At 44.6% G+C, this 26,197-nt stretch overlaps 1 protein-coding gene across 1 annotated transcript in view; it reads left to right on the top strand.

The window, feature by feature from the left end:
- Nucleotides 1-11,327, top strand: part of Efcab2 (EF-hand calcium binding domain 2) — an 86,427-nt gene extending 75,100 nt beyond the window's left edge. The window contains exons 4-7 of the mRNA XM_005348984.2: nucleotides 3,271-3,350; nucleotides 4,077-4,119; nucleotides 4,212-4,278; nucleotides 10,195-11,327. Of these exons, the coding sequence (XP_005349041.2) occupies nucleotides 3,271-3,350; nucleotides 4,077-4,119; nucleotides 4,212-4,278; nucleotides 10,195-10,310 (306 nt within the window). The 3' untranslated portion in view covers nucleotides 10,311-11,327. The remainder of the gene's footprint in view (nucleotides 1-3,270; nucleotides 3,351-4,076; nucleotides 4,120-4,211; nucleotides 4,279-10,194) is intronic.
- Nucleotides 11,328-26,197: the final 14,870 nt, after the last annotated feature.

Below are 26,197 nucleotides of genomic sequence, written 5' to 3'. Positions count from 1 at the left end.
CTGGTGTGGCCTGTACCTGAGCAATGAGTATCCTGAAGGGGAGGGGGCATGGCACCAGGGATGGGTGGTGGGATGGGAAAGGGGGTGGCAGCAGGTTGGATCTTTGGGATCCAAACTGAGAGTGTGGGAGGGTTCCAGGGGCAGGTGGGCCTCTTACCTGTTCTTTTGTTTGCTGTGGCCTGCACCTGAGCAGCGGATATCCCTAGACTTTCTTCTTACAATATATTTTGATTATGGTTTCTCCTTCTCCACCTCCTCCCAGATCTTCCCCACCTCCTCTCTCACCTAAATCCACATTTTCTTTTTCTCCTTAGAAAACAAATGGGCATCTAAAGTAATAATAATAAAAACACAAAATTAGAAACCATAATATATATGCAAAAGACCCTCCAAAAGTGCCCTTGATTTTGTCTTGTGTTGGCTGTCTACTGCTGGGCATGGTGCCTGCCCTTAAGAGTGGTTTGTATCTCCAGTGAGACTATTGGACAAAGCTAATTGTTCATTTGTGAGTGGTTGTCAATCGGAGATAGTGTCTGGGTTAGGGATGGGGGCTTGTGTTCACTTCCCTCTCAACATAAGACCCCCGCTGGCTCAGACCCATGCAGGCCCTGTGCATGCTGTCACAGTCTTCGTAGGCCCTTGTTTTCTTGGTGTCAACAATCACATGGCTCTTAAAATCTTTCTGTCTCCTCTCCAGCAGGGTTTCCTGAGCCCTGGGGGAGGGATTTGGTGAAGACATCCCATTTAGAACTGCGTATTACAAGGTCTCTCTCTCTGCACGTTGTCCAGTTGTGGTTTTCCATCTTCATTCCCATCTGTTGCAGGAGGGAGCTTCTCTGATGATGGCTGAGCAAGGCGCTGGTCTATGAGTACAGCAGAATGTTGTTAGGTGCCTGTAGTTCTTTGTCAAGGGTTGAGGCTGCCTGAGATTTGCCATTCCATGTTAGCATGTGTATTGGTGTTGTCCTTATTCAGGTCATGTTTAGGCAGCCATGTTGGTGGACTTAATGGTCATAGATTCTCTGAAGTTTTCAGGAGATACTGAGATTGACTTTTAAGAAGTCTGCCCTGAGGTTTAAACCCCAGAGCCTATAAACACTCTACCATGAGCTGCACCTGTGTCCAGATAGTTAGCTGTTAAGTCTCTGTGTTCTGGGAGTGTCAGACTACTGCCCAAGTACAACAGAGCTATATTAACATGATGTCAAATTGCTCAACTCAGACCTCAGAAGAAGCTGCAGAAATTGTTCACATACCAATGGGTACAGAAATTCTAAAACATGATGTCCCTAGATGGGTTTAATTTTCTCTGATAATGGAGTCTGAAGACTCTACTCACACTAGGTATGAATCTCATATGAACATTAAAAATAGTTGTCATTTGAATGACAGCGTATTCTACTTAATAGCCACCCATAGATTTATCTTTTGTTGAAACAATAAATCTCTAAAAAACTCATCTGTTGAATTGGGATCTATGAGCCTTTTAATAGGATTTTTGAAAGAGAGTGCAGAATTTATAGCTCCATATACATTGCCTGACATGGAAGTTAAGGTCAGTAGAGATCTGTTCAGTCAGTCTATGGCTAGCTGAACTATGACTAGTTGAAACCGGAGGCAAAAAGACCCGTTTCATTCTTATCTTGTAGTGCTAGGCACCAAAAGTTCTTATTTTGAGAATCTTAACTTAGGGTAGCAGAACAGAGTTCTGTTACTCAGGAAGTATTTCATAAGTCCAAGGCTGATTTGAGATGTTGACTGGCCATAGCCTGATCTCATTCAGTATTCTTCGTTTCAAGGGAAGACAATGAATTTGTGCAAGTCAGAATCTGGGAGTCATCTCAGATGCCTGCTCTTCGTTATCTGTAATGGGTGAATGCAGTCACTCCGTCAAGTCTTCTTAAAGGTGTCCTGTCACACACCCACTCTCTTCATGGCCACCGTTCCGGTAGGCACCATCATCCTTTTTTTTGGGGGGGGGTTTCGAGACAGGGTTTCCTCTGTGGTTTTGGAGCCTGTCCTGGAACTAGCCCTTGTAGACCAGGCTGGTCTCGAACTCACAGAGATCCACCTGACTCTGTGCACCATCATCCTTTGTCTGAAGAAGCCACCTTACCCACAGTAGAGTGACCTGCCACACACGCACCTATGAGACCAATTTGGTTTCACACTCTTCTCAGGATAGTAGACATCATCCTGTGGATGGTAAGGTCTCTCTTCAGCCTCACCTTGAAGCACTGCTTATTGACAGAGGTTTTCTGTCCCACCAGGTCCCACATCCGTTTAGTCCCAAATAAACACACAGAGGTCCACATTAATTATAAACTGATTGGCCTATTAGCCCAGGCTTCTTATTCCAACTCTTATAACTTATATTAGCCCATAATTCTTATTTGTGTTAGCCATGTGGTTTGGTACCTTTTTCGGCGAGGCAATCACATCTTGCTTCCTCTGTGTCTGGATGACGACTGCAGACTGAATCTTTGCTCTTCCCAGGATTCTCCTGTTCTCCTTGCCCTGCCTCTACTTCCTGCCTGGTTGCCCCACCTATACTTCCTGCCTGGCCAATCAGTGTTTATTTAAAATAGTGATGGGGTACAGACTATTGTCCCTCAGCAACTGCCCTTGTTGGGATCTGTGCTCCAGCCTCACAGTCACTTCTTACCCTTGAGAAACCAGCCCAAACACTACTATTTGCCAGTGACTTCCCTGATGCCCTGATCAGAGACATTTCCTGTGCTCTCTGCTCCCCCTTAGATCCGCACTCCTTTACTTATGGTGTTCGCATAGGTCTAGAACTAGACATTCAAGTCAGGCATGGTGGTTCATGTCAGACATACCACCATATGGGAGGCTGAGGCAGGAGGATCATTGCAAGTTTGAGGTTACCCTATATAGTAAAAACAAGTTGAATATGTGGTATTGTGTGTGTGTGTGTGTGTGTGCATGCCAGAGGCTAACTTTGAGTGACAATCCACTGTGATGCAACTACACACGTACCTTTTGATGTGAGGGCTAGGAGTTGAGTTTAGGTCCTCATGATTTCCCAGCAAGCACTGTTTTGACAGCTGTCTCCCCAACTACCAGTGTTGCTGTATTTTGCAGTATTTTGAATTATATGTGTCTCTCCTATAGAAAACAAGCGCCACAAGCTGCATTTATGCCCATATTCTCATCATCAAGTTCCAATACTGGGTTCAGTGTTTGAAAAAAGAATTAGTTGTTCAATATATTTGTTGAATGAATAAATGAGTGTTTTTAATTGTTTAGGTAGAGGAAGAGGAACCAACTGGATACATTCGATATGAAAAATTTCTTCCAGTGATGACCAGAGTACTTCTGGAAAGAAAGTAAGGAAGTAAATCCTTTCTTTTTTTATTTTAAGGCATAATAACTAGAATTACTTCAATTACAAAACATTTCACTTTCCCAGCTGTGATGCTTTATGCCTATAATTCCAACACTTGAGGCTGAGGCAGGAGAATTGCCACAGATTTGAGGCTAGCCTTAGTTGCATAGTTCCAGGCCATCCTGAGCTACAGAATTTTGCCTCAAAACAAAACCAAACCACTTGACTTTTTATGTTTTATTTACCTAGTCTATATCTTAGGCTGGTTCCCTCTAGCCTTCCAGTGTGCTTCAGGCTGTGCTTACAAATACCAGCCAGGCTAGTATTTATTAATCTAAGCAAGGTGCAATGAAAAGGCAAAGGAGCTACAGAAAAGAACAACATTGTAGTTATATTTAATTGTGAATTATCATTTTAATAATTTTAAAATAAAAATTAACACTAGTTACTTACAGCATTAACATTCCACAGTTGATTGATTATAGATGTTTTGGTCCTAGATAAATTTATTTTCATATCAATGAGAAATGCTAATAGGTAATACCAAAAATTCCTGTGGGGTAGGTACTATTGATATTCATATTCAGAAACCCAAAGAAATTTCATCCAGGGAAGTACCATTAGCCTAGTATATTAGTGGCTTTTATGTTGCTTAATGCAGTCATTTATCATATAGAGACTGAAATAAATATGCTGGAATTAAGTCTCTTTATTGTAAAAATTTCAGATACAGACCAATTGCTGAAGATGTCCTTCTTAGAGCTTTTGAGGTGGGTAAGCTCCATATTATTCATGTACATGTGAAAAATTAACTCATCATATAGAATTTATTCAACAAAGAAAATCTACCTGCTTTCTGCAGGTTTTGGATCCAGCTAAACGAGGAATTCTGACTAAGGAAGAGCTGGTCAAGTACATGACTGAGGAAGGTCAGAGGGCTTTATTTCTTTTAAGAGTAATTTGTGTAAAGATTTAGGCTTAAAGATGCTTATTTTATTTTTTAAAAAACTGTGTGTGTGTGTGTGTCAGTGTGTGTGAGTGCAAGACCCATAGAGGTCAGAAGCATCGTGTCTCCTGGAGCTGGAGTGTGTGTGAGTGCAAGACCCATAGAGGTCAGAAGCATCGTGTCTCCTGGAGCTGGAGTTACAGGGGCTGGCCAGCCACCTGACGCGGGTACCAGGAACTGAACTCAGGTTCTCTGCAAGAACAGTACATGGTCTTAACCGCTAATCCATCGCTCCAGTGCCAATTAATGTTTTAAACAATTATGCAAAAGTTATAAGAGATGATACTTTAAAAGCAATTGTTTGGTTGGGTACTTACTTATTATTCCTATTATTTTGGTTTGGTTTGGTATTTGATTTTGTGTAATAGAAGTGTAATGATTACTTATATAAATTGTGTTTACTTTAGTCACTTAAAATATTTCCTGAATAAAAAACTTACCACTTAAAGAACATGAACTGTCAATCATAAGCCAGTGCCTTTTTAGACAGAAGATTTGATTATAGTATATAAAAAATTCTTTTAGAAGACCTTCTTAGGGGGTAAAGTTGCAAACAATATAGCCTAAATTGAATGTGAATTCACACAAAACTATATTTTTTATGATAATGGGACTTCCTCCCACAAATACCTATATATTTCCTTCAAATGTTCTCTTTTTATGTCAGTATATACATGTGTTTTCCCTGAAAGCAGCTTGGTGGACAAGTCATTAATGCTGTTCACACACACACACACACACACACACACACACACACACACACACTGTACTAAGGGAGGCGTTCTGCTTCCTCTGCTCAGCTCCCAGATGCGCAGGCCAAATCCTGAGTGATGCAGCAGTCCATACATCAGTTGAGGCCATGGGCATGGGTATCATTTTGAGCAAGGAGAACAGTGCTGGAGGCCCTGTGTACACCTGGTTTGGCCATTTTGACTCAGTTCACCATCGGGAAGCAGGGAGAGAAGGAATATGTGAAAGTCATGGCTGCCACCCAGGGTCACTTATGAGTGGTTAACTTTAATAATTAACCAAGGATGAAAGGAAGTAAACCCTAAAGTATACTAGGCCTCATGAAATTAATAAAAACTGCCAAAGAAATTCAGCAACTCCTACTGTGTGCCCCTTGTTTGTTTATTGATAAAACAGTGGGTGGATACTGGATTCTGATCCCTTTCTTGAACATAGTATAGTCTTCTTACTGGGGAAGCAAAGCTAACTTGTGAACTAGATCAATGAGAGACATTAGAAACATAACTATCAGAAGATCAATGCAAGCTGAAACTAGCCTGGAAAGCCGGGCCTGGGAAGGAGGACAGAGAAAATAACTTCTTTGAGAAGTAGATCTATTTGTTTGCTTCTGTTTTGAGACAGGGTTGTGCTCTGTAACCCAGGTGAATCTGGTGTTTACTATGTATCCCAGGGTGGCATTAAATTCAAGGCAATTCTCCTGCTTCAGCCTCCCAGATGGGATTACAGATGGGAGCCAGCTTACTTTGCTTTGAAGATAGTGTGAGCCATTGATGGCAGATGTAGTAAGATTGAATGAAGACAGATGAAGGTGGCTTGTGGGAAATGGATAAAGCAATAGAAATGAAATCTGGAAGACAGGCATCCAGGCACACGGAAGAAGGTGAGCTCAGCCAGCCTGCAAGTCTTGTTGACGAGCAACAGGGAAGGAATGGAGGGATTGGTGCTACTGTGGAGGCCTGCTCTTGAGTTCAGGTCATCCCCTGGGCGGCGGAGAGTTGGACTAAGTCAGCCAGTGCAGCAGTACTGTGGGAAAGTGATTCTGGCGCTGGTCGGTTTGTAAGCGAGTAAGAAAGGTTCAGCCAGCAAGATAAGCTGTGGGGCTCCTTCAGCATCCCTAGGGTTCCTAACACAGGCCTGGCCTGGCACAGGAACTAGAGAAAGGGGATCAATGCAGTAGGACTCTATCATGGGACCCTGGGCAGGGGGTCAAAAATGCTATCAGCTGAAACAGTGAAGTCAGGCACTGGCTGTGTTGTGTGTAGGGACAACAGAGCCATGTGGGTCACAGGAGTCTGGTTTATCAGAATTTCCAGGAAGGCATCCCTACAGAATTCTTGGACTTCCAGGGCAACTGTTGGATATCCTAATAGACAGAGCTTGCACCAGTTCTTTTCAGAAAAGAATAGAAATAGAAATATTCAATTTCTTCCATGCTGTATGAACCATTCTATTTGTCTGTACAAATAAGATGAACCATGTTATCTTAATGTATCATTAGTATTGGATGTAATGTGACCTTCCTCTAGATGTGGCTGCAGCTGCCTAATTCGGTAAAATGGTTGCTTAAGAAGTGTTTTTTTTTTTGTTGTTTTTTTTTTTAAGAGACAAGGTTTCTCTGTGTATCACTCACTGTTTGTCCTGGAACTCACTCTGCAGACCTTGAACTCAGAGATTTGCCTGCCTCTGCCTTCTGCGTGCTGGGATTAAAGGTGTGTGCCACCGGGGATGGCTAATAAGTGATATTTTGATTCTCAAAATTACAAATTGTTTTTAAGCATATTCAAGCTTTGTGACTATAAAGGTATTTCCACAATCTTTTCATAGTATCCATAGAGCAGCCAACACATCTTTAAGTTTGAGAATGTACATTCTAAATGCCCAGGGGATTGTTAGATAGACACCGCAAACCTTGTGTGTTCAGGGTATACATTGCATCAGATGGTGTTTAGCATCAGGGAGGATCTCCAATCTTTTAAAAACAAATACATGTTGCTATGTGTCAGATGTTTGTGGAAGTGCTATTTGAATAATAACATATTTGATCCTTATGCCAAGCCCATGATAATATCATCTGTATTGTGTAGACTGGGAAGAGAGGTTAAGCAACCTGCCCAAGACCATAAAGCTAGTAAGAGGGCCAGAACTTGAATCTGTGAGGCTTGTCCTTCAAGCTTCTGCTTTTTAGTGTTGATCAGTTTTCCTGCTATATTAAATCAAATACTGTACAGCTCTTTCCTTGCCCAGTGTGGCAGACAGACTACTGTGAGCAAGACTTACTCTAAGCAGTGCAGTGGAGTGCTTTGACCAAGGTTGGTAATCTGGCCTTCTGGCCTTCAGACTCAGTCCCCACTCACTTACAGGGCAGGCTGCATTGCTTAGGTGCTGTAAATGGACCTGGTTATTTATAGTGGTATATATTTGTGTTTTAATAAATAAAAGCTACAGGCCAGGGTGTGGTGGCACACACCTTTAATCCCAGGACTCAGGAGACAGAGGCTTTTGGATCTCTGTGAGTTCAAGGTCATCCTGAGCTACACAAGATTGAGTCTGTTTAAATGAGAAACAGAGCTCACACAAAGGTGACCCCACTTGGGATCGCACACCTTTAATCCCAGCACTAGGGAGGTGGAGACAGGAGTGATGTGGCTGGTGGAGAGAGGGATATAAAGCGATAGAAAGTGGGAGGAGACAGCAACTCAGTGGAGTGTGAAATCTGAGGACTCACGGTCTGAAGATTTGGTAGAGAAAAGGTCTCTCTAGTGGCTTGACTGCTTTGCGTTTCTGATCTTTAGGTTGAACCCTAATATCTGTCTCTGGGTTTTTACTGTTCATGCTGCAGTAGTTCTCCCCTCTTGTGAGGTGTTGGTTAACTTAGTACACATGAGACACTTGAATCAGTGCCGTTCTCACAGCGGTGGTCAGTGAGCAAGGAAAGATACAAAATGTACAGTTTGAAGAGAAGTAGAATGGAGTTTAATTTCTGTGTTCAAGATAAACAGATTAAGAAATGGAATAAAGGTAACCTCAGGTAAGAGAGGTAAGCTCAGGGGAAGATCCCACTTTGCTAAATTTCCAATTTATGAAAAGCAATTAAAGAAAAGGTTAAAGCTGGGTGTGGTGGGTGGTACATGCCTTTAAACCCAGCACTGGGAAGGCAGAGACTAGTGGATCACTGAGTTTGAGGCCAGCTTGATCTAAAATCAAGTTCCAGGACAGCCAAACTTAATCAGTGAAGGAAACCATGGTAAACAGAAAGTTGGTAAAGATGTAATTGAACAAGGGGCCATGTTCCAGCTGCAGAAAGCAGCAGAACTTGGCAGCTTTGGCCATCTGGTTCTGGAATTAAAGAGAGAAGAAAGGGGCTATGGACTTTGCCTCTGCAACTAAGGAAAGCCACCGAGGCCAGGCATGTGTCAGTGGGGTCCCTTAATGGAGGCCTAGAGAGGCCACTGAGTGAAGCTATGAGGTTGAAACCTGAATTACCTTGGAGACCCCAAGATGTTGGAGATGCCAGAGCCATGGCATACCTGCCAAGGAGAGCTGCTGACAGGGAGCAGAACCAGCCCAAGAGAGAAGTGTGTTGTAGTCAACAAAGATGAGAGGAGTTAGAGGCAAAGAGAAATGTAACACCAAACATGGAGATGCAGAGTTTGGAGTGTGCCCAGCTGGTTTTTGGTCTTGCTTTGGTCCAGTGTTTTCTCACTATGCTCCTTTCCCTATGTTTTTTTTTTTTCCCCTATGTTTTGGAACGGTATTGTATATCCTGTGCCTTATGTCTTGGAAGTATGTGGTCTGTTTTTTTACTTTGATTTTATAGAGTATTACAATTAAGAGATTTCATGAATCTCAGAAGAGACTTTGAACTTTAAAACATTGTTGAGACTATGATAGACTATGGAGATTTTTGAAGTTGGACTAAATCCATCTTGCATTTTGATATCATTACAAACCTATGAGGGTCAGGGAGTGGAATGTGGAAGTTTGAATGTAATTGGCCCTCATAAGCACATAGGAAGTGGCACTATCAGGAGGTGTGGCTTGTTGGAGTAGGTATGACCTTGTTGGAGAGAGTTTGTCACTGTGGGGATGGGCTTTGAGGTCTCATATATGCTCAAGCCATACCCAGTCTCAGTTCTCAGTTCACTTCCCGTTGCCCGTGGATCAAAGATGTAGAATTCTCGGCTCCTTCTCAGCATCATGTCTGCCTGCATGCTGCCATGTCCCATCATGATGCTAATGGACTGAACCTTTGAACTGTAAGCCAACCCCAGTTTAACGTTTTCCTTTATGAGTTGCCATGGTCATGGTGTCTCTGCACAGCGGTAGAAACCTTAACTAAGACAGTAACCCTCAAACCTTGGTTTGCATAAGACTTTCCCTTTAAAGGCCTAGCATGATGACTTGGATGCCCTGTATTTTTCTTTAGCACTGGGACATAGTTCTGTCTTAAATAGTCAGCTTTTTCTACATTCTTCTGGAGTTTGTGTCCTACCCTGGTGAAGCCAGTTTCTAAGATGGCTCTCAGTTGTTACCTGAGTCCAACTAAAGCTCACAGCTTTTCTCTCCAACTTTTGATTTCATCTGACATCAATACTAGCCCAGACTCAAACAAGGGGGAGTTTTAGGATGATTGATGAGTGTTATTGATTAAGCCAGTGTGAGTGAGACAGACCTGATGTCGTAGTCAAGTGTCTGGTCTCTCTCTTCAGCAATAGCTACCATCTAGTCATCTCTCCACAGTTTCACTAAACATAATAATTAGATTCTCTTATAAAACTTTAACTTCAAGTAAATACTTTTGCATTTTCAATAATTTTAATTTAAGTGAATAAACAACTTTGTTCATGATGTTTTATGTACTCCTGTTCTGACTGAAGTATGTATTCTATAGGTCCCAGCAGGGTAGTAAGTCTGCAGCCTTGCAGGGTGTATGGCAGCATGCCTTCTGAACTTCATGTGTTGGCTGTTCAGCTCCAGTGGAGAAAAGACTAGACACAGCTAGGGGCCTGTGGGCTCCATGGCAAAGAAGCTGACTAGTGGAAAGAGAAAAACTCCTGACTATAAATGATGATCTTTCTTGTCTCTCCAGGTGAGCCTTTTTCTCAAGAGGAAATGGAAGAAATGTTATCTGCTGCAATTGATCCTGAATCAAATTCCATCAATTACAAGGACTACATAACAATGATGGTGATAGATGAAAATTAAATGCTCCAAAGACTTAATTTCTTTTCTCTTCTTTTAAGACAACTGTACACTAATTGAAAAGATAGTTTGAAAAATTGCTTGTTCTAATTAATTTCACATTTTGGATTGTAATTTTTATATTTAGTGCCTTGTGCCATAATTGTTTCAAGGTATTCTAGAGATGACCAATTTAAAACATAAATTTGTTTAATAGGACCAGATTCATGGAATGACAAGTTGATTATTTAAAAGGAATTATAAAATATTTTAGCATTAAATGTATTATTGCTTATTTTCCACAACTAGGCCAATGTTACCTTGAAATTAATTAAACAAAAAATGAAGATTGATCCTAGCACCCTAAGATTGGCATAGAAGGAAAGCTCTTGTGGGGCAGAATGGTCCCAGCCTGGACATGGACGGCACCGTGGTGCTGGACGTGGACGGCACTGTGGTGCTGGACGTGGATGGCACTGTGGTGCTGGCTGCTTTTTAGAGCCGCGTAAACACTTGAGCAGGCTGAGTGTGGGGAGAGCGACTGGAGTAACCACTAATAATTGATTTCTTGTGAATGCCAATTACAAATCTCATTTGGGAGTCTAATAACTTTGTGTAAAATTGAAATTTGCTCATCCAGCATGTTGCCATTTATGGAATAGCTAAAGGAGGTGAGATAATTGAGTCCAGAGAAAGGAAGACTGAATGAGATCTGATAATGGCAATTCCTCTTTAGAATCCTCAGCTATTCAGAATATCTGTCACGGGAATATTGTCCTGAGGACTGAGTGTATCGAGCCTGTTGTTACCAGAATGTAGTACCTGAAATGGACTGACTCCATAAGAAAGAGGTTCATTTAGCTCACATTATAGATGGTCAAGGCCCAGGCAGCATTGTGCACCCCAAGCTAGGGTCACTCTTGCATGCATCTCGCCAAAGTGCAGCTAGCCAGACAGGAGCACATGGTTGAGCAAGCAGGAGAGAGAGGCTGGGAGGGAGTCAGCTTTGCGCGTTTACAGTGGTCCTCTCACAAGACTTACTCTATGGGCTGTGGAGATGGCTCAGTGGGTAAAAGCATTTGCTGAGTATCATTAGATAGCATGCTGGAAGCTGGAGGTGGATGATGGAGAAATTCTAATTAATCAAGGTCACATTTTAGGGAGGGAGACTTGCAAGTCAATCAGCAGTCACATCAGGGGACTGAATATTGGACAAGAGAAGCAGGTGGCTAAGCCTGGTGGGCTGAGGGCGCTTTCTAGAGGACAGACTAGGACAGTAGCACATGACTTACAAACTTATAGTTCTTAAGTTTGGAAAAACTGTCATTCTCTGAGGAGTTACTTCAGGACACAGAGCACATCAGCAGGAGGACAGCACATCAAAACCCCAGAGGTGTCATGAAACACAAGTTCTGGGAATTGAAAGTCTGGTTTATAGATATTTGGGACCTGATGAGAGATGACAGGGTTGGAGCAGGGAACCGTGTCCTAAGAGATAATGGGCTAATTGGGGTTCAGGTTTCAGTGTTTGAGTGTGGATTTTATTCTGCACATGCAGAGAAAGGAGTTTGGAGTGGCAGATAGCCTGAGAAACACTTGAATGCGGCGAGGAGACCAGCTGGCAGGCTGTTTGGTTGGCACGACTGATGGACTAGGGAAAGTCAAGCACAAAGCTGGGTTTCTGGCTTGAGCACTTGGTAAATAATGATACCAGGCATTCAGATCAGACACCCACGGAGCAGGCTGATGAGCCTGACTGTGGTCATCTCCGGCTTAAGGAGCTTGTAGGACATAGAAAATCAATAGATAAATAAAGGAACATCTGCTAGAGACATGGGCTTCGGAGTTGTCAGCACACGATGTCTGGAAGGAAAATACAATGATCAAGGGCAGAACTAGGGGAGATAGTAAGTTTGGGGGGGGCAGAAGAGGAGCCTGCAGAGCATGGGAAGAAGCCTGGTAGGAGGGAAAGCCAGAGGGAGGCCAGGGGAGGAGAGACTCTTGGGGAGGCAGGAACCAAGCCAGATGTGGGGATGTGAAGTAACTGATGATGGGGAAACATCTTTCAGTTTGAGCACCAACACATTCCCTGGGAACCTCCCTTGGGGCAGACTTTCCAAGTGGCAGTAGTAGAGTCTGGTGGCTTCAGGAGTAAACAGACGTGAGAAAGAGCCTGGAGGTCAGGCTACTGCGCAGTATAGAGAGGAGAGAGGTGGAGGGAGGGGGTTCGGAAGATAGGAACTGTGCACGTGTGCTCTGCGTATTTAAAGGGCTGAGACGTGGCAGAGAACACGGGGCACTCGCCAGGGCCAGGATCCAGGCTACAAAGGTCTTGACCTTGGTTATGGACCTGAATTAACACCCTAGTCTCTTGTAGTGGCCTCTAGCTTTACTGTCTTTTGTTATTGTTAAGATAGGGTCTTGCAGCCAGGTGATAATGGTGCACGCCTTTAATCCCAGCACTCAGGAGGCAGAGGCCCTTGGATCTTGGTGAGTTCAAGGCCAGCCTGATCTACAGAGTGAGTTCCAGGGCTACACAGAAACCCTGTCTCGGAGGGAAAGGGGTCTTGCTGTGCTTACCACTTGTGACCTCTCTGCTTCTCCTCCCCAGTGCTAGGAATCCAGCCCGAGCCTCTACGTCTGGCTGTGCTGTCTCTGAAGGAGGAGGATGGTAGGGTTTAAGGCTAGAGGAGATGGTGCAGATCTGCAGTGTATTGTGGGAATGAGAGAGCTGGGGAATAGTCTACTGAAGAGTTTTCAAGAGACCCTGGAGGATTTGTTCAAATAACCCAGGCCCAGTAGCAAATTGTGGAAAGTGTTGAGTCATGGTGGGAAACGGAAGGACGGAAGATCAAAATTGGTGAGGAGTCAGAGAGAAGAGTGTAGGCTCAGGTGGGAGGGAACGCTGGCTAGGAGCAGGCTTGCACGGAGGATTGTAAGACTCCAAAGGGCACACACTGCTATGTGTGCTCAGATGGCTTGCCGTTTGCCTTCATTCTATTGCTACAGGGCATGTCTCTATTCTATGCTATTACTAATTAATAATAGTAGACAGTGCTTATTCATCTCTAACTGTGTGCCAGGCACTAGCTAAGTACTTTCCTTAAATATGCTCATTTAACCCTCTTGATGACCCAATCAAATAGGTACCTTTATTCCAAGGGAGTGACAAAGAGGTTGCATAGCTGTATGGGACTGTATTGATCAGTCTTCGTGGGTTATGCTGTGACGTCAAACCTTCACAACAAAAGTCATTTTTTTTTTGTTTAGTTTCATGCCAGCTGGGACTCTGCTCCTTGTGGCTTGTCTTCCTTCACTTCTTTCATAAGTGGAATGACTTTATGTCTCCATTTGCCCTGGGTGGACCCAGCCTGCATGTTCTTCATGAAAATGATGAAGATTACTCCTGGGGGCTGGGTAGATGGCTCAGTGGTAAGGGTGCTCGATGAACAAGCTTGAGGACCTGGCTTCAGGCCCCAGCACCCACATGAAAGGCTGGCTACTTCTGGGTCTTCTGGCTTCCTGCGTGGCCCTGCCTGCCTGTGGCGAGCTAGCTATGTTCTCGCACTTCTCGGCAGGCAAAGCTGCATGAGTCTGCAAGTCTGGGGACCACACTCTGATCCCACTGCGCCTGTGACTCACTTGGAGCTCTGCACCACACCCTGGAAGTCAGAGATCCCAGGCTGGGCCTTGTCGTCTGCAGGCACCAATGTTTGTTCACAAGCCGGTGCCTATGAGAGACAAAAGGATTGTCTGGGAAGGCAGGCTAACTGGGAATGCGACCCATTGTCAAGGACAGGCCATTTCCTGTGGACCAGAATATGTTTGGCTCTTTCCCTCCTTTCTGTCTTTTTCTTTTCCTTTCCTTTCCTAACTTCCACATAAGAAATCACCACTTATATAGACATTTCCTTGGAGGTCGCCATCACGCTACAGTGTAGCTGAAACGGCCTCTGGGTTTTGCACACTTAACACTCAGCTGTCTCTAGTGTTTCTAAAAGTACTGCTGCCAGTCACTTGCTTCACAAGCCCCCTGGGGGATGGGTGGTTTTTAGAAAGTAACTATGTAGCCAAGAATGATCATATAGCTCCTCAGAAGAATCTCTGGAGGTGTAGCCCCTAAATCTTCCTCTGTAATGGACGTTGGATTTGGGGGAGAGGCTTAGGCACACTTAAATGCCCACCGAACCTCTGCCCTGGGAAGTGTCACATGGTGTGGAGATGGGATTTGGGGTTGGATGTTACCCGTATAGAGTGTGTAACTGGTACTGGTACTACTGAGCTTCTGCATCTTCACGTGGGAAGTGGAAAGAATTGCTGTATAGGGCTGGTGTGTGATGGATAGCATAAAGCTATAATGGATGAAGGCAGATGTTATTTATAGAAAACCAGCTAGGCAGGCAGGCAGGCAGGGGGTGGGGTGGAGATGGAGACCTGCTGCCTGGATACGGACAGCCAGAGTGTGGGAAAGTAGGGAGCTGAAAAAAAACTTCATTTGTTAGGTGAGGGTGGTGCTGATGGAGAGATACCAAAAGGTTGCTGTCACTGCACCATGAATGGTCAGCTGTGATGTTTATGTTAAGGACTTGAAAGTGGGGGGTTTAGGAAGCTCACCCTTCTTCTCTCCCTCCCTCCCTCCCTCCCTCCCTTCCTCCATCCCATCTCTCCTTCCCTCCATTTTAGGATTGCTATCAATCACAGCACATTTATAGCAACATGAGTCATTCACCTGATCTGGTGAGAAAAGACATGCATTTGGGACTGTGGTTGGGGTGTAGCGCAGTTGTTTGAGTGCTTTCCTAGCATATAAAGTCCTGGACTCCACTGGCCCTAACACTGCATAAATCAGGCATGGAGGAACATGCTTCCAATCCCAGTTCTTGGGGTCAGGGATGCTTGAAAGTCAGAAGTTCATGGACATCTGGGCTATGTAGTGAGTTCTAGGCTAGCCTGAATCCAGCCTGATTCATGAGACCCTCCTAACTCAAGAGAAAAAAAAGCACATAAAATCAGGACGTTAAATGATTGGTCCAAATATCAAATCTATCATGTTGCTTGTTAGGTTTTCAACCAATCAGTAAGAAATCTTGAACGGATTTATTGATATTTGGAAAATTTAAGTATGTGTTAAATATCATGTCACTATCATGTGATGTGGGATGTCCTTCTCTATATGTATTGTTTATTGGTTGATGAATAAAGCTGCTCTGGCCTATGGCAGGGCAGAATAAAGCCAACCGAGAAATCGAAGAGAGATATATAGAGAGAGTAGGTGGAGTCAGGGAGACGCCATGTAGCTGCCAAAGGAGAAGGACACGCCGGAACCTTAGGAACCTTACTGGAACCTTACCGGAACCACAAACTCATGGTGATATACAGGTTAATAGAAATGGGTTAATTTAAGATGTAAGCTAGCTAGAAATGTGCTAGAATCATTGGCCAAACAGTGTTGTAATTAATATAGTTTCTATGTGATTATTCAGGTCTGGCTGGCTGGGAAACGAACAAGCAGTTTCTGCCTACAATCATGGAGTTTTACAGCATGCTGAAGTTTGTTTTTGTGTTTCGAGTGCTTAGGATTTAAATGTTTTGCTAGTTGTCATAGGTACATTCCAGCTCTGGTTACCTGCTCAGGGCATGATCCTCACTTAGGCAAATCTGTCTCTGAGAGTCTTCTTGATCCACGACCTTTTCATTTCTTTAGCTCCTTATCAAATCCGACTATACCGTTGCTGTTTAGCCTCGTGTCATGGCTGGCAAAGAGCTCGCAGGAGTAGATTTCTTAGCTCTGACCTGTACCCCGGGCCACACTCCCAGCACACAGCACCACCTTCTTGAAGCTACTTGTGCTTACCGTAGTGGTTTTGCCTGCCATTCAGAGAAAATGTCCACAAGAACTGATTCTGATGTGTGCGGTATATAAATGGAGTCCAGTGTTTTCTCTTGTGTCCCCTGCAGGTTGGCTCATGTCACTAGAAAGTCTAAACTAAGACTTTCTGGGGGAATGGGTCTCTGGAGAAGCAATGTGAAGTTTCAACTGCTCTGTAAATTAACACTTGGCCTTATCTCTTCCCAAATTTTTTCCCAAATGTGTGTATGTCTCTAATGTCCTCAGAATATCACTGTGGACCTGACAGGGTTTTTCTCAGACATGCAGAAAGCAAGGTGGCCTTGTAGAAGCAAATAGGGACCTGATGGAGGAGACAGGAGCAGAGAAAGGGCTGTGCACCAAGCTCCAAACTTGCAGTGGAGTAGGTGGGGCAGACTGGAGTCACAGGGCTTTGGAGGACAAAGCAACAGGGAGCAAGAGCACATCAGTCATCACCAGGGTGGAGCTGCCTGTGCAGACTGCTGCTGCTGGCCCGTGCACCTGCTAAGGACAGCTTTGCTCCTCAGCATCCATCACAGATGATGGATCTCACCTGAGGATCTCACCGCCCACAACCGTACTCAACTGAGGGAGGAATACTCTGGTAAGAAATCAGAGTCTTTGTGGAGAAGAGAAATAATAAACACAACTGCTTACTGCAATCTCAAACCACAATGTTATGTAATCTGCTAGTTATTAATACACTGTGTCTTTCCATGTTAATGTACACACACCTAGAATGTACTGGTTTTTTTTTATTCTTTGAGACAGAGTCTCCCTGTGTAACCCAGACTAGACTGGGACTTACAATTCTCCTGCCTCAGCCTTCCGAAAGCGCAGATAATAAGTGTGCACACCATACCTAGTTGTCTCCCCTCCCTACTGCTTTCAACACTTAACCCTACCATTCCTGGAGCTTTGTTTTTTGTTTTTTGGTTTTTTGTTTTTGTTTTTTCGAGACAGGGTTTCTCTGTGTCTTTGGAGCCTGGCCTGGAACTAGCTCTTGTAGACCAGGCTGGTCTCGAACTCACAGAGATCCGCCTGCTTCTGCCTCCCAAGTGCTGGGATTAAAGGCGTGCGCCACCACCGCCCGGCTACTGGAGCTTTTTAAAGGCCCGTGGCATTGTACTAAAGCATCAAGTTGAATTGCTCCAGGAGGCACCAAACTTGCACCTCACTGGCTCTTTCCTCAGACAAGGACCTCTCTGATCACTGGGAAATAGGATCCCACGAGGCATAATATTTTCAGCAGATTCTGAATTCATCGAGAGAGACATTTTCTTTCAGAACAGTTACTACCAGAAGGAATGCAAATGAGCCCCTCTGGCACAGAAATGTTGCAAAAGCTCATGCAAGGAAATAGGAAGTGCAGAAATGTGCATGCAGATGTGCAGTGAAGAAGGGTCCTGAAAGGCTGACAGAGCAGGAGGCCCGCTGGCCATCCGCTCCATCAGCAGCGCTGCATGAAAGTCTCCTCATGGAATCCGTTTGCTCACTCACCGAACATTCGCTGAATTCCCACTGCATGGCAGATGCTGTGTTAGGCTCCAGAGACAGACAAGCCTCGTCTTTGAGAGACTGCAGACTTAGGGAGAGGCAGCAGGACAAAGACACCAAGCAGCAGTTAGTTGTTCAGCAACATTAACAAAGGGCTTTGGGGTTGGAGCAGCCGGCAGCCAGCTTTGCCTGTGGCACAAAGGGCCTCACGAGGGAAGCGAGAGATGAGCCTCAAGTGTTTTCCTGTGCTTTGTGTTGGCAGTCCTGATGCCAGTGCTGGGGGCGGGGGATGGTGGAGGAAACGTTCCAGAATGAGAAGGCTTGAGGCTAAAGCTAAAAGAGCTATCATGTGGCTTAGGGTAAGGAACCCATCTGCCTGTGAGTCCCAGCTGTTCCAGATGTAGGTGATATGCCTGGGGAGTCACTCTGAACACTGGAAGCTGTCTTCACATGGGACTCAGGAAGAGGTGTCAGTCACCGCAGGTTGCTCAGTACAAATCTGCTAAAGAAATGCAAACATTTTCTACGCTTGGTGTGGTTATCTCTCAGTTATATGAGGTTCGCTACAGGGATAGTGTTTCTAGGAATGAATGAAGTTGTTTTCCTAGAATTCATAAACTTGAAACTTCATGAAAAAGCCATCTTTGTCATTTTTCACTTCATTGATTCATTAATTCATAGTATCTCTTTAATAATACTTTGTGCTAACAACTGTTCTGGTAATCAATGTCCTTGACCTTATGGACTTAAATTCTGGTCAGGAGTCAGATAAAATGTAAATCAATATATGCCATATGAGGACAAATAATATGGAAAAAATAAAGCAAGATGAGGGGTAAGAAGGTATTTTATAGCTATGATGAGATCAGAAATCCTATCTAAGGAGATGAGCAATGACCTTAAGGGAGTGAAGGTGCATTGGGAAAAAGCATTCCCTGTGGAGATGACATCAAGAGCCTGAAGGAACAGCACAGAGGTGGCCACCAGAGTAGAGGAAGGAATGAAAGGTTAAGATGGGAGATGGGCAGAGCCCAGAGCACAAAGGGTCAGGTAGCCAGGGAAAGAACTTTGTATGTGCGATACGGGAAGGGAAACCACTGGATGGTACTCAGCCAGCTCTTGAGTCAACACAACAGGATGGCGTCGTAATATTGGTGGGTGTGATGAGAAGTGACAGGATTTGGATTCATTTGGAAGGTGAAGTGAAAGGAATTTCCTAGTGTGGGGGACCTTGATGAAGGAAGGATACCGCAGTATTTGGCAGAACAACTAAGGTTTGGGGAGAAATCATGAGTGTGGTTTGGGTGAGTTAATGTGGAGAGGCTGAGTACCCAGGCTCATTGGTTGAGATACAGGCCATCATGACTGGGAAGGCATGGCTCCAGGAAGCTCTGTGGCCTTGAGAATGTGAGGTATCTTGCTTGCATCTCAGTAAAGCAGCAAGCAGACAGATTGAGGCAGGCATGGGGCAGTCTCTAATCCATAAGCCCCACTATCCAGCAACCTACTTCCTCCAGTGAGGTATCTTTCCTGAAGGTTTCACAGCCTCCCAAAACAATGCCACCAGCAGGGAACCATGTTGAAATAGGAGCGGCGGGGCTGTGTCCCCGGCACCCCGGCCACCCACATTGCTAGCTTTACCCAAAATAATTACACGGAAACGGTATTCTTTTAAACACTGCCTGGCCCCATTAGTTCCAGCCTCTTATTGGCTAGCTCTTACATATTAATCTAACCCATTTCTATTAATCTTTGTAGCCCACGAGCTGGCTTACCAGGAAAGATCTTAACCTGCATCTGTCTGGAGTGGGAGAATCATGGCGACTCACTGACTTAGCTTCTTTCTCCCAGCATTCTGTTCTGTTTACTCCACCCACCTAAGGGTTGGCCTATCAAGGGGCCTAGGCAGTTTCTTTATTAATAAGAAATCACTCCCACATCAGAACCAGGTGATCATATACGTTAGCCTGTGGAGAACATTTCACAGTCAAGCCATAGTGCCCGCAATACTGTGATCACTCTTAATAATTGTTTAATGTTACCAGCTATCCTGCTAGTGTTGAAACAATCATTTCCCCACTAATGTAGAAAATATATATGTATATGAATATAACACAATATATATGTGTATGTAACAGACACTATTATGTTTGGTTAACATGGTTTTTAAGCCTTTAAAGTATAGTTTTAATTTCCAGTTCCTTTTTCTCCTTTGGAATTTTTTGAAGAACCCAAGATGTTTGTCTTGTCCATTTTCTCCCACCTGGCTTTTGCTAGTGGCATCTGCATGGCATATTGAATGCATTCCTCTGTTCTGTCCAGCAGTAAATCGGCAGTTGGCTGAGGGCTTGATCTAATTTTTGTGGGAGCAGTCATCACTCCCATTGGTGGTGGTGGGGGCTATAAATTTGTTTTAAAACTCTACTTGTTGGTCACACAAGAAACACCAAACTATGAAGTAAGCCAAGTGTGGACTTTAAAAAAGTAGCACGGTGTGATGTTTTCTGGGGAGACCTGAGCAAACCCAGACAGGACACTGATGACAGATCAAAGTGAGGATTCTACCCAAGTCTAACTTGGTGAACCAGTGAACTTACTGGGTTATTAGGGGAGCATGGAAGGCTCGAGGGCAGTGACTTCATTGGATAGTCTACCACAGCCTGGGTGAGCACTCTTGATGGTGCATGCCCGTATCTCCCTGCAGGAGTCTCAGGCAGCTTCTGTCAGGTAGGGGAGTCTGCGTAGGCAATTGTTTATGGCTTCTGTAACTCTGTGGAGGGAGCTATATGAATCCTGTAAGTTTCAGTTTTTTCATGTTGTGAGGCTTTTGATTTCCTGGTCTTATAAACCTTCCTCTGCCCTCCAGGAGGGAATGTTCCAGTTCCAGGAAACAGTTACACAGGAAGTAAGAAAGGTAAACATGACCCATGGCTGACCAACCAGGTTAGTCTCCCCATAACCATAAAGCCAGCAGCAAGGCTTGTTGGCTTTAAGTCTCCTGTGCTACAGAGAGGATCATAAGCGCTCTGCAGTTAGGAGCCAGGGTGAGGAGTTTGAATCCGCTGGGCTTGAAATTGCCAGGTGCGGGAGTGAACCCTCTGAGGAGAGGGCAAGGTGTGTCTGCCAAGAAGCTGTTCAGAAAGTATGTTAGCTTCCATCACAATGATTAAAATTAGAAACAAATCAGCTTATAATGAAAAATAATGACTTTGGCTTATAGATCTGGAGGGTCCAGACCATGACTGCCTGGTGCCCTTGCTCTGGAACCTGTGGTGCGTCAGTCATAGTAGGAGCATGCGCAGATCATGACTGATGGAAAGCCGAAGAGGAGGCTGGGTGCATCCCATAATCCCATTCAAAGGCAAGACTCCAATGCCTTAAAGTCGTCGCATTGGCTTCTGCTTCACGAGGGCTCCATTGCCCCTCAGCAGTGCTGAGCTAGGAACCGAGCTTTTAATAGCCCACAACTCCCTAGGGGATACTTAAGCTTCAAGTTAAAACAAGATACTTGTAGAAGAAGGCAAATTCTTGCTCCAAATTCTTGCTCCAAATTCTGTAAGGGTGGGCCCTTGGAGGGATGGTGCACCCAGCGCAGAGTGAAAAGAGAAGAGGAGTCTGCAGACTGAGCACACACCGGACAGTGACCAATTGACTCAAAGTACCTTTTCTGGACGAATGGATGCTTCTCTGATGGGTAAGGTGGGGGTCGCAGGTAGCTATGGATGGTGCACAAACACACTTAAGTTACGAGGGAAATTACCGTTGTAGGGCAGTGAGCACCAGTTTAGGTGATGAAAACCAGGCTTTTTGCTAAGCTTCAATCCAGAAAGGATAATAGGACCCAAACGCCTCCCTCAGCTGTTAATCCGTGGCTAAGTGCCCTTCATCTTGTCTCTCTTCACCTTCAGCCTCACCTTGCAGGTTATTTTGAAACAAATTCTAGACATTACATCATTTTGTCTGTAAGAACTTAGATATGTCTTGGCTATGTAAGGAGCACCTTCCCCTTTCCCTAGTAGACTAGAAGCTGTCAGACCCAAGAGAAATCTCCGGTGTCCCGATACACATCATTCCAGGGCCCACCACCGTCTTCCCAGGGTGCCCTTTCTGTTGCTTTAGTCCAGTTAGATCCAAACACTGTCTGCCATTGCGTTTGTGTGTCTTCACTCCAGGACAGTCCTCTCCTTATCCAACTGTTTTTCTCCTAGCCTTTGATCCAGAAGAATTTTGCATTTTGGGGATTATTTGGTTGTATTTTTGTGGTACTAAGATAGCTACTTCCTACATTTATATTGACCAACTTCTATATCTTGGGGTTTGATCAACTCAAAGTCAGTTTTATTTTTGTTCTAGTCTTTTCTTTACTAAATCAACTCCTTTGATTAATTTCAATTGTTTTCCTCCTGGAGGCTCAGTGTGTCTGGACCATTTCTTTGTCAGTATTCAGCCCCAGGGGTGGCAAGCTTGATCTAATGGACGTGACGTCTCCATCAACTGATCGACTGCCACCTATGCTTTCTATAACAGAGGTGTCCAGCCTTTTGACATCAAGACACGACGCTGTGTGATCTACAAATGCGTTCGTAGCTAGCGAGCCACAGATTGGGCATGCCAGTTGGCACAGAAGACATTTTTTTTTTTTTTTGGTTTTTCGAGACAGGGTTTCTCTGTGGTTTTGGAGCCTGTCCTGGAACTAGCTCTTGTAGACGGGCTGGTCTTGAACTCACAGAGATCCGCCTGCCTCTGCCTCCCGAGTGCTGGGATTAAAGGCGTGCGCCACCACCACCGGGCCCAGAAGACATTTTATTAGGAGCTTCATTGATAATTTTTAAGAAGAGCTTATCACACACAAGGAAACTCAAGTAAAAATAATTTCCCGGTCTCAACTATTAGATTTTGTTTGTTTGAGACAAGACCTCACTATGCACCTCTGAATGGCCTGGAACTCTCTGTGTAGAAAGGCTGGCTTGTGAGCTACCACACCCAATTTTTAATTTAAAATAAAAAGCAAATGTTTCTTGATTTCTTTTAAAATATGCATTTTCACTTGACAGTTGTATGGTGATGTTGTCTCTGGACATTGACATTGACAGTATCAATGTCCCTTATAGATTCCCATTTGGTCATATGCCACCAAAGCCACTCTTGGTAACCTCCTTACTCGCTGTGTTGTGAATCGCAGTGTTTGAATTAACAGTTACATGGCTATTTTTGTCACAGCACCTCTGTATTCTTAATGTGTGGAAACCAAGTGTTTGCATTTGATTTAATGAAATGCTTGAAAAATTTATAAAGCAGGTTTCAAACTCCATGGGGATATAAGAAAACAAGGATTTAGGATAACTTGGCAAGACCCAGTACACCAAGAGTTTATAATTCAGAATGATTCTTCCCTAAGCAAGTTTTAAATAATCAACCAATAAATATATATTCTGATATTGCGTGTATTTTAATTATATGTAACGTACCTATACTGCACAATATTTTGATATATATTTTACTTGCATGTTAGGATGTGTATTTAAAAATAAAACTGATCAGCTGGGTGGTAGTGACAAATGCCTTTAGTTCCAGCACTCAGAAGGCAGAGGCAGGTGGATCTCTGTGAGTTCAAGGCCAGCCTGGTCTACAAAGCTAGTTCCAGGACTGCCAGGGCTACAAGACAAGAGAAACCCTGTCTTGAAAAACCAAAAAGCCCAAACCCCAAAACCAACCAAGCAAACAAAACACTGCTCAGCTGGGCATGATGGTGCTTGCCTTTAATCCCGGCACTCATGAAACAGAAGCAGGTAAATTTGAGTTTGAGGCCAGTCTGGTCTACAGAACAAGTACTAGGAGAGCCAGGGTTACACAGAGAAACCCTGCCTACAATACCAAAAACCAAAACTGAACATAAACAAACAAGTATATACAAACAAATCAAGTGTCCACACAAATGAGCTGTGCTAATCTGTAATTTCTGTGTCCTACGTATGTTAAAAACTTGCCATTGGTTAACGCTGAATTTGGACTTGTAAACCAGACCAAAACCTGGGTTTGGTTCCTGCATAACCAGAGCAAGTCAGGAGATTTCTATTTGGTCTTGGTCCTCATTACTTTTCTGCTTCTGTGATAGAACACCCTGACCAAGGCAGCTTATAAAAAAGCATTTCCTCTGCCTTATGGGGGGGTTTTAGACATTTATAGCTGAGAGCACACGTCTGATCCACGTCTGATCCACAGCAAGAGGCAGAAAGAGAACAATGGAAATAGCAGGAGTCTTTTGAAACCTCAAGGCCTTCCCCCAAGTTACAGGTCCTCCAACAAAGCCCTAATCCTACCCACTAACTCGGGAACAAGTACCCAAATGAATGAGCCTGTGGGAACAAGTACCCAAATGAATGAGCCTGTGGGCCTTTCTCATTCAAACAACTATAGTCTTTTTATTTGTTTTCTTATCTTGAGACAGTTTTACCAGATCAGCCTCCCCGAGGGCTAGGACTGCAATTGTGTATCACTGGCTAGCAGTATTATTAATCTGATATATGGAGTAGAAGTATTTTCAAACAGTTGCAATTGAACGCCCAAGAAAGGCGTGTGATCAATGTCTAGGCCTCCTCATCCTGCACGTACCAGGCAGTGGTGGGTCAAGGGTGAGCACCGTCACTGACCTAAGACACCTGAAACACCAAGGGTTTTTATTGCTGTGAAGAGACCCCATGACCAAGGCAACTCTTGTAAAGAACACTTTTGACTGGGGTGTCTTACACAGTTTCAGAGGTTCAGTCCATTAGCATCATGGGGGGAGCATGGCAGCGTTCAGGTAGACATGCTGGAGTAATGTGATGTAACCCTTATACTAGCATGTGAGTTGACTTACATGGTTGTCTCTACACAGGTCAGACACTGAGACTCTGAGAGGTGAGCTGAAAGTTAAGTCTAAGAGGGGCACAAAGTTAGCTAGTGGCAAAGCCACGTCTTGACACTCAGGTCTGGCTCCATAGCCTATGATCCCTCATCTTATTAATTCATCTCAACACCTCATCATCGGCCTGTTCTCCCCACTTCTGAATCCCTTTGTCTTACATACAGGGCATTCTATTTTTAAGTAATTTTTTAATTCTTTGGGACTTTCACATCACGTACCCCCAGTCACTCATTTCCCAGCCCTCTCATGTCCACCCTCCTCCCTTGTCGCCTAACCCCCAACTCAAGAAGAAAAAAAGAGGAAAATATTTCATTCCTCTGTCTTTCCCGCCTCTCCATCATATGTTCTTTTGGTGTAGTGGCCTTGGGAGCTGTGGGGTGCCAAAGAGTAGACCCTTTTGTCCAAACAACATAGTTGTTTGTCTGGCCTCTGACTTCTGGTACACCATCAATGCTGGACTCTCCCGGAAACTTCTCTCAGATATCCTGCTGTTGCCCAGAGTCATGGAGATCCTGCCACTATGGTTCTGTAGGACCAGTTCCTTCACACACTCTGGCAGGTCAGAGATAGGGTAGATGTTAGGGTGGGCCAACTGGGTGGTAGCTGAGTTGGTTCCTCTGGGAATGCACCCCTCAGGCGAGGATCAGGGCTGTTTGTCTCATACCTCACCACTGGGGCCAGCTCTCTGCACACACAGTGAGGGGTGGGGCCATCTATTCGGGAGACCAGCTCTCCTGTGGCCATGCCACTTGGGCCAGCCTTTGGGGGGGCAACTGAGGTGGCCAGAGAAGGGCAGAGCCAGTTCTGAGAGTTCTCCTATGGCCCCCGGTGGTAATACTGGGTCACCGACATCAACACAGACCCCAGCTATGGTAGGACCATGAACCCAGACAGCGCCTCTGTCACAACTTGGGCCCGGACATCCCTGTGGCCCTGAGTGACTGTGCAGACCACTCAGATGGGTATGGCCCCGGTGACAACGTGGCCCTTTGATATCAACATAGCCGCAGGTGGTGGCACAGACTCTGGGCATCCACACGAGGTGGCATTCCTTTTTATACCTATGCCTTTTGTTTTGGTTTGTTTTTCGGGACAGGGATTCTTTGTGGAATAGCCCTGGCTATCCTGGAATTTGGCTTTGTAGACCAGGATGGCTTTGAACTCACAGAGATCCACTTGCCTCTGCCTGCTAAGCCCTGGGGATGGAAGGTGTGCGCCACCATGGCCAGATGCCTGTGCCTGTTTACGGCTGGTATATTGTAGTAAGAGCTGCGGGCCTCTTCCCACAGCCCGGCTCCTGGTTGCCTGGCTAGCTTATGCCCTGAAATAACAACACACAAACTGTATTCATTTAAACACTGCCTGGCCCATTAGTTCCAGCCTCTTATTGGCTAGCTCTTACATATTGATCTAACCCATTTCTAATAATCTGTGTAGCTCCCCACGAGGTGGCTTACCAGGGAAGATCCTAACCTGCGGCTGTGTCAGGTGGGAGAATCATGGCGACTGTCTGACTCAGCTTCTTTCTCCCAGCATTCTGTTCTGTTTACTCCACCCACCTAAGGGTTGGCCTATCAAATGGGCCAAGGCAGTTTCTTTATTAATTAACCAATGAAAGCAACAGATTAGAAAGAAATC

Source organism: Microtus ochrogaster, chromosome 6 (assembly GCF_000317375.1).
Source record: "Microtus ochrogaster isolate Prairie Vole_2 chromosome 6, MicOch1.0, whole genome shotgun sequence".
In the NCBI taxonomy this organism is placed as follows: domain Eukaryota; kingdom Metazoa; phylum Chordata; class Mammalia; order Rodentia; family Cricetidae; genus Microtus; species Microtus ochrogaster.
This window is presented reverse-complemented; position numbering and strand designations above follow the sequence as displayed.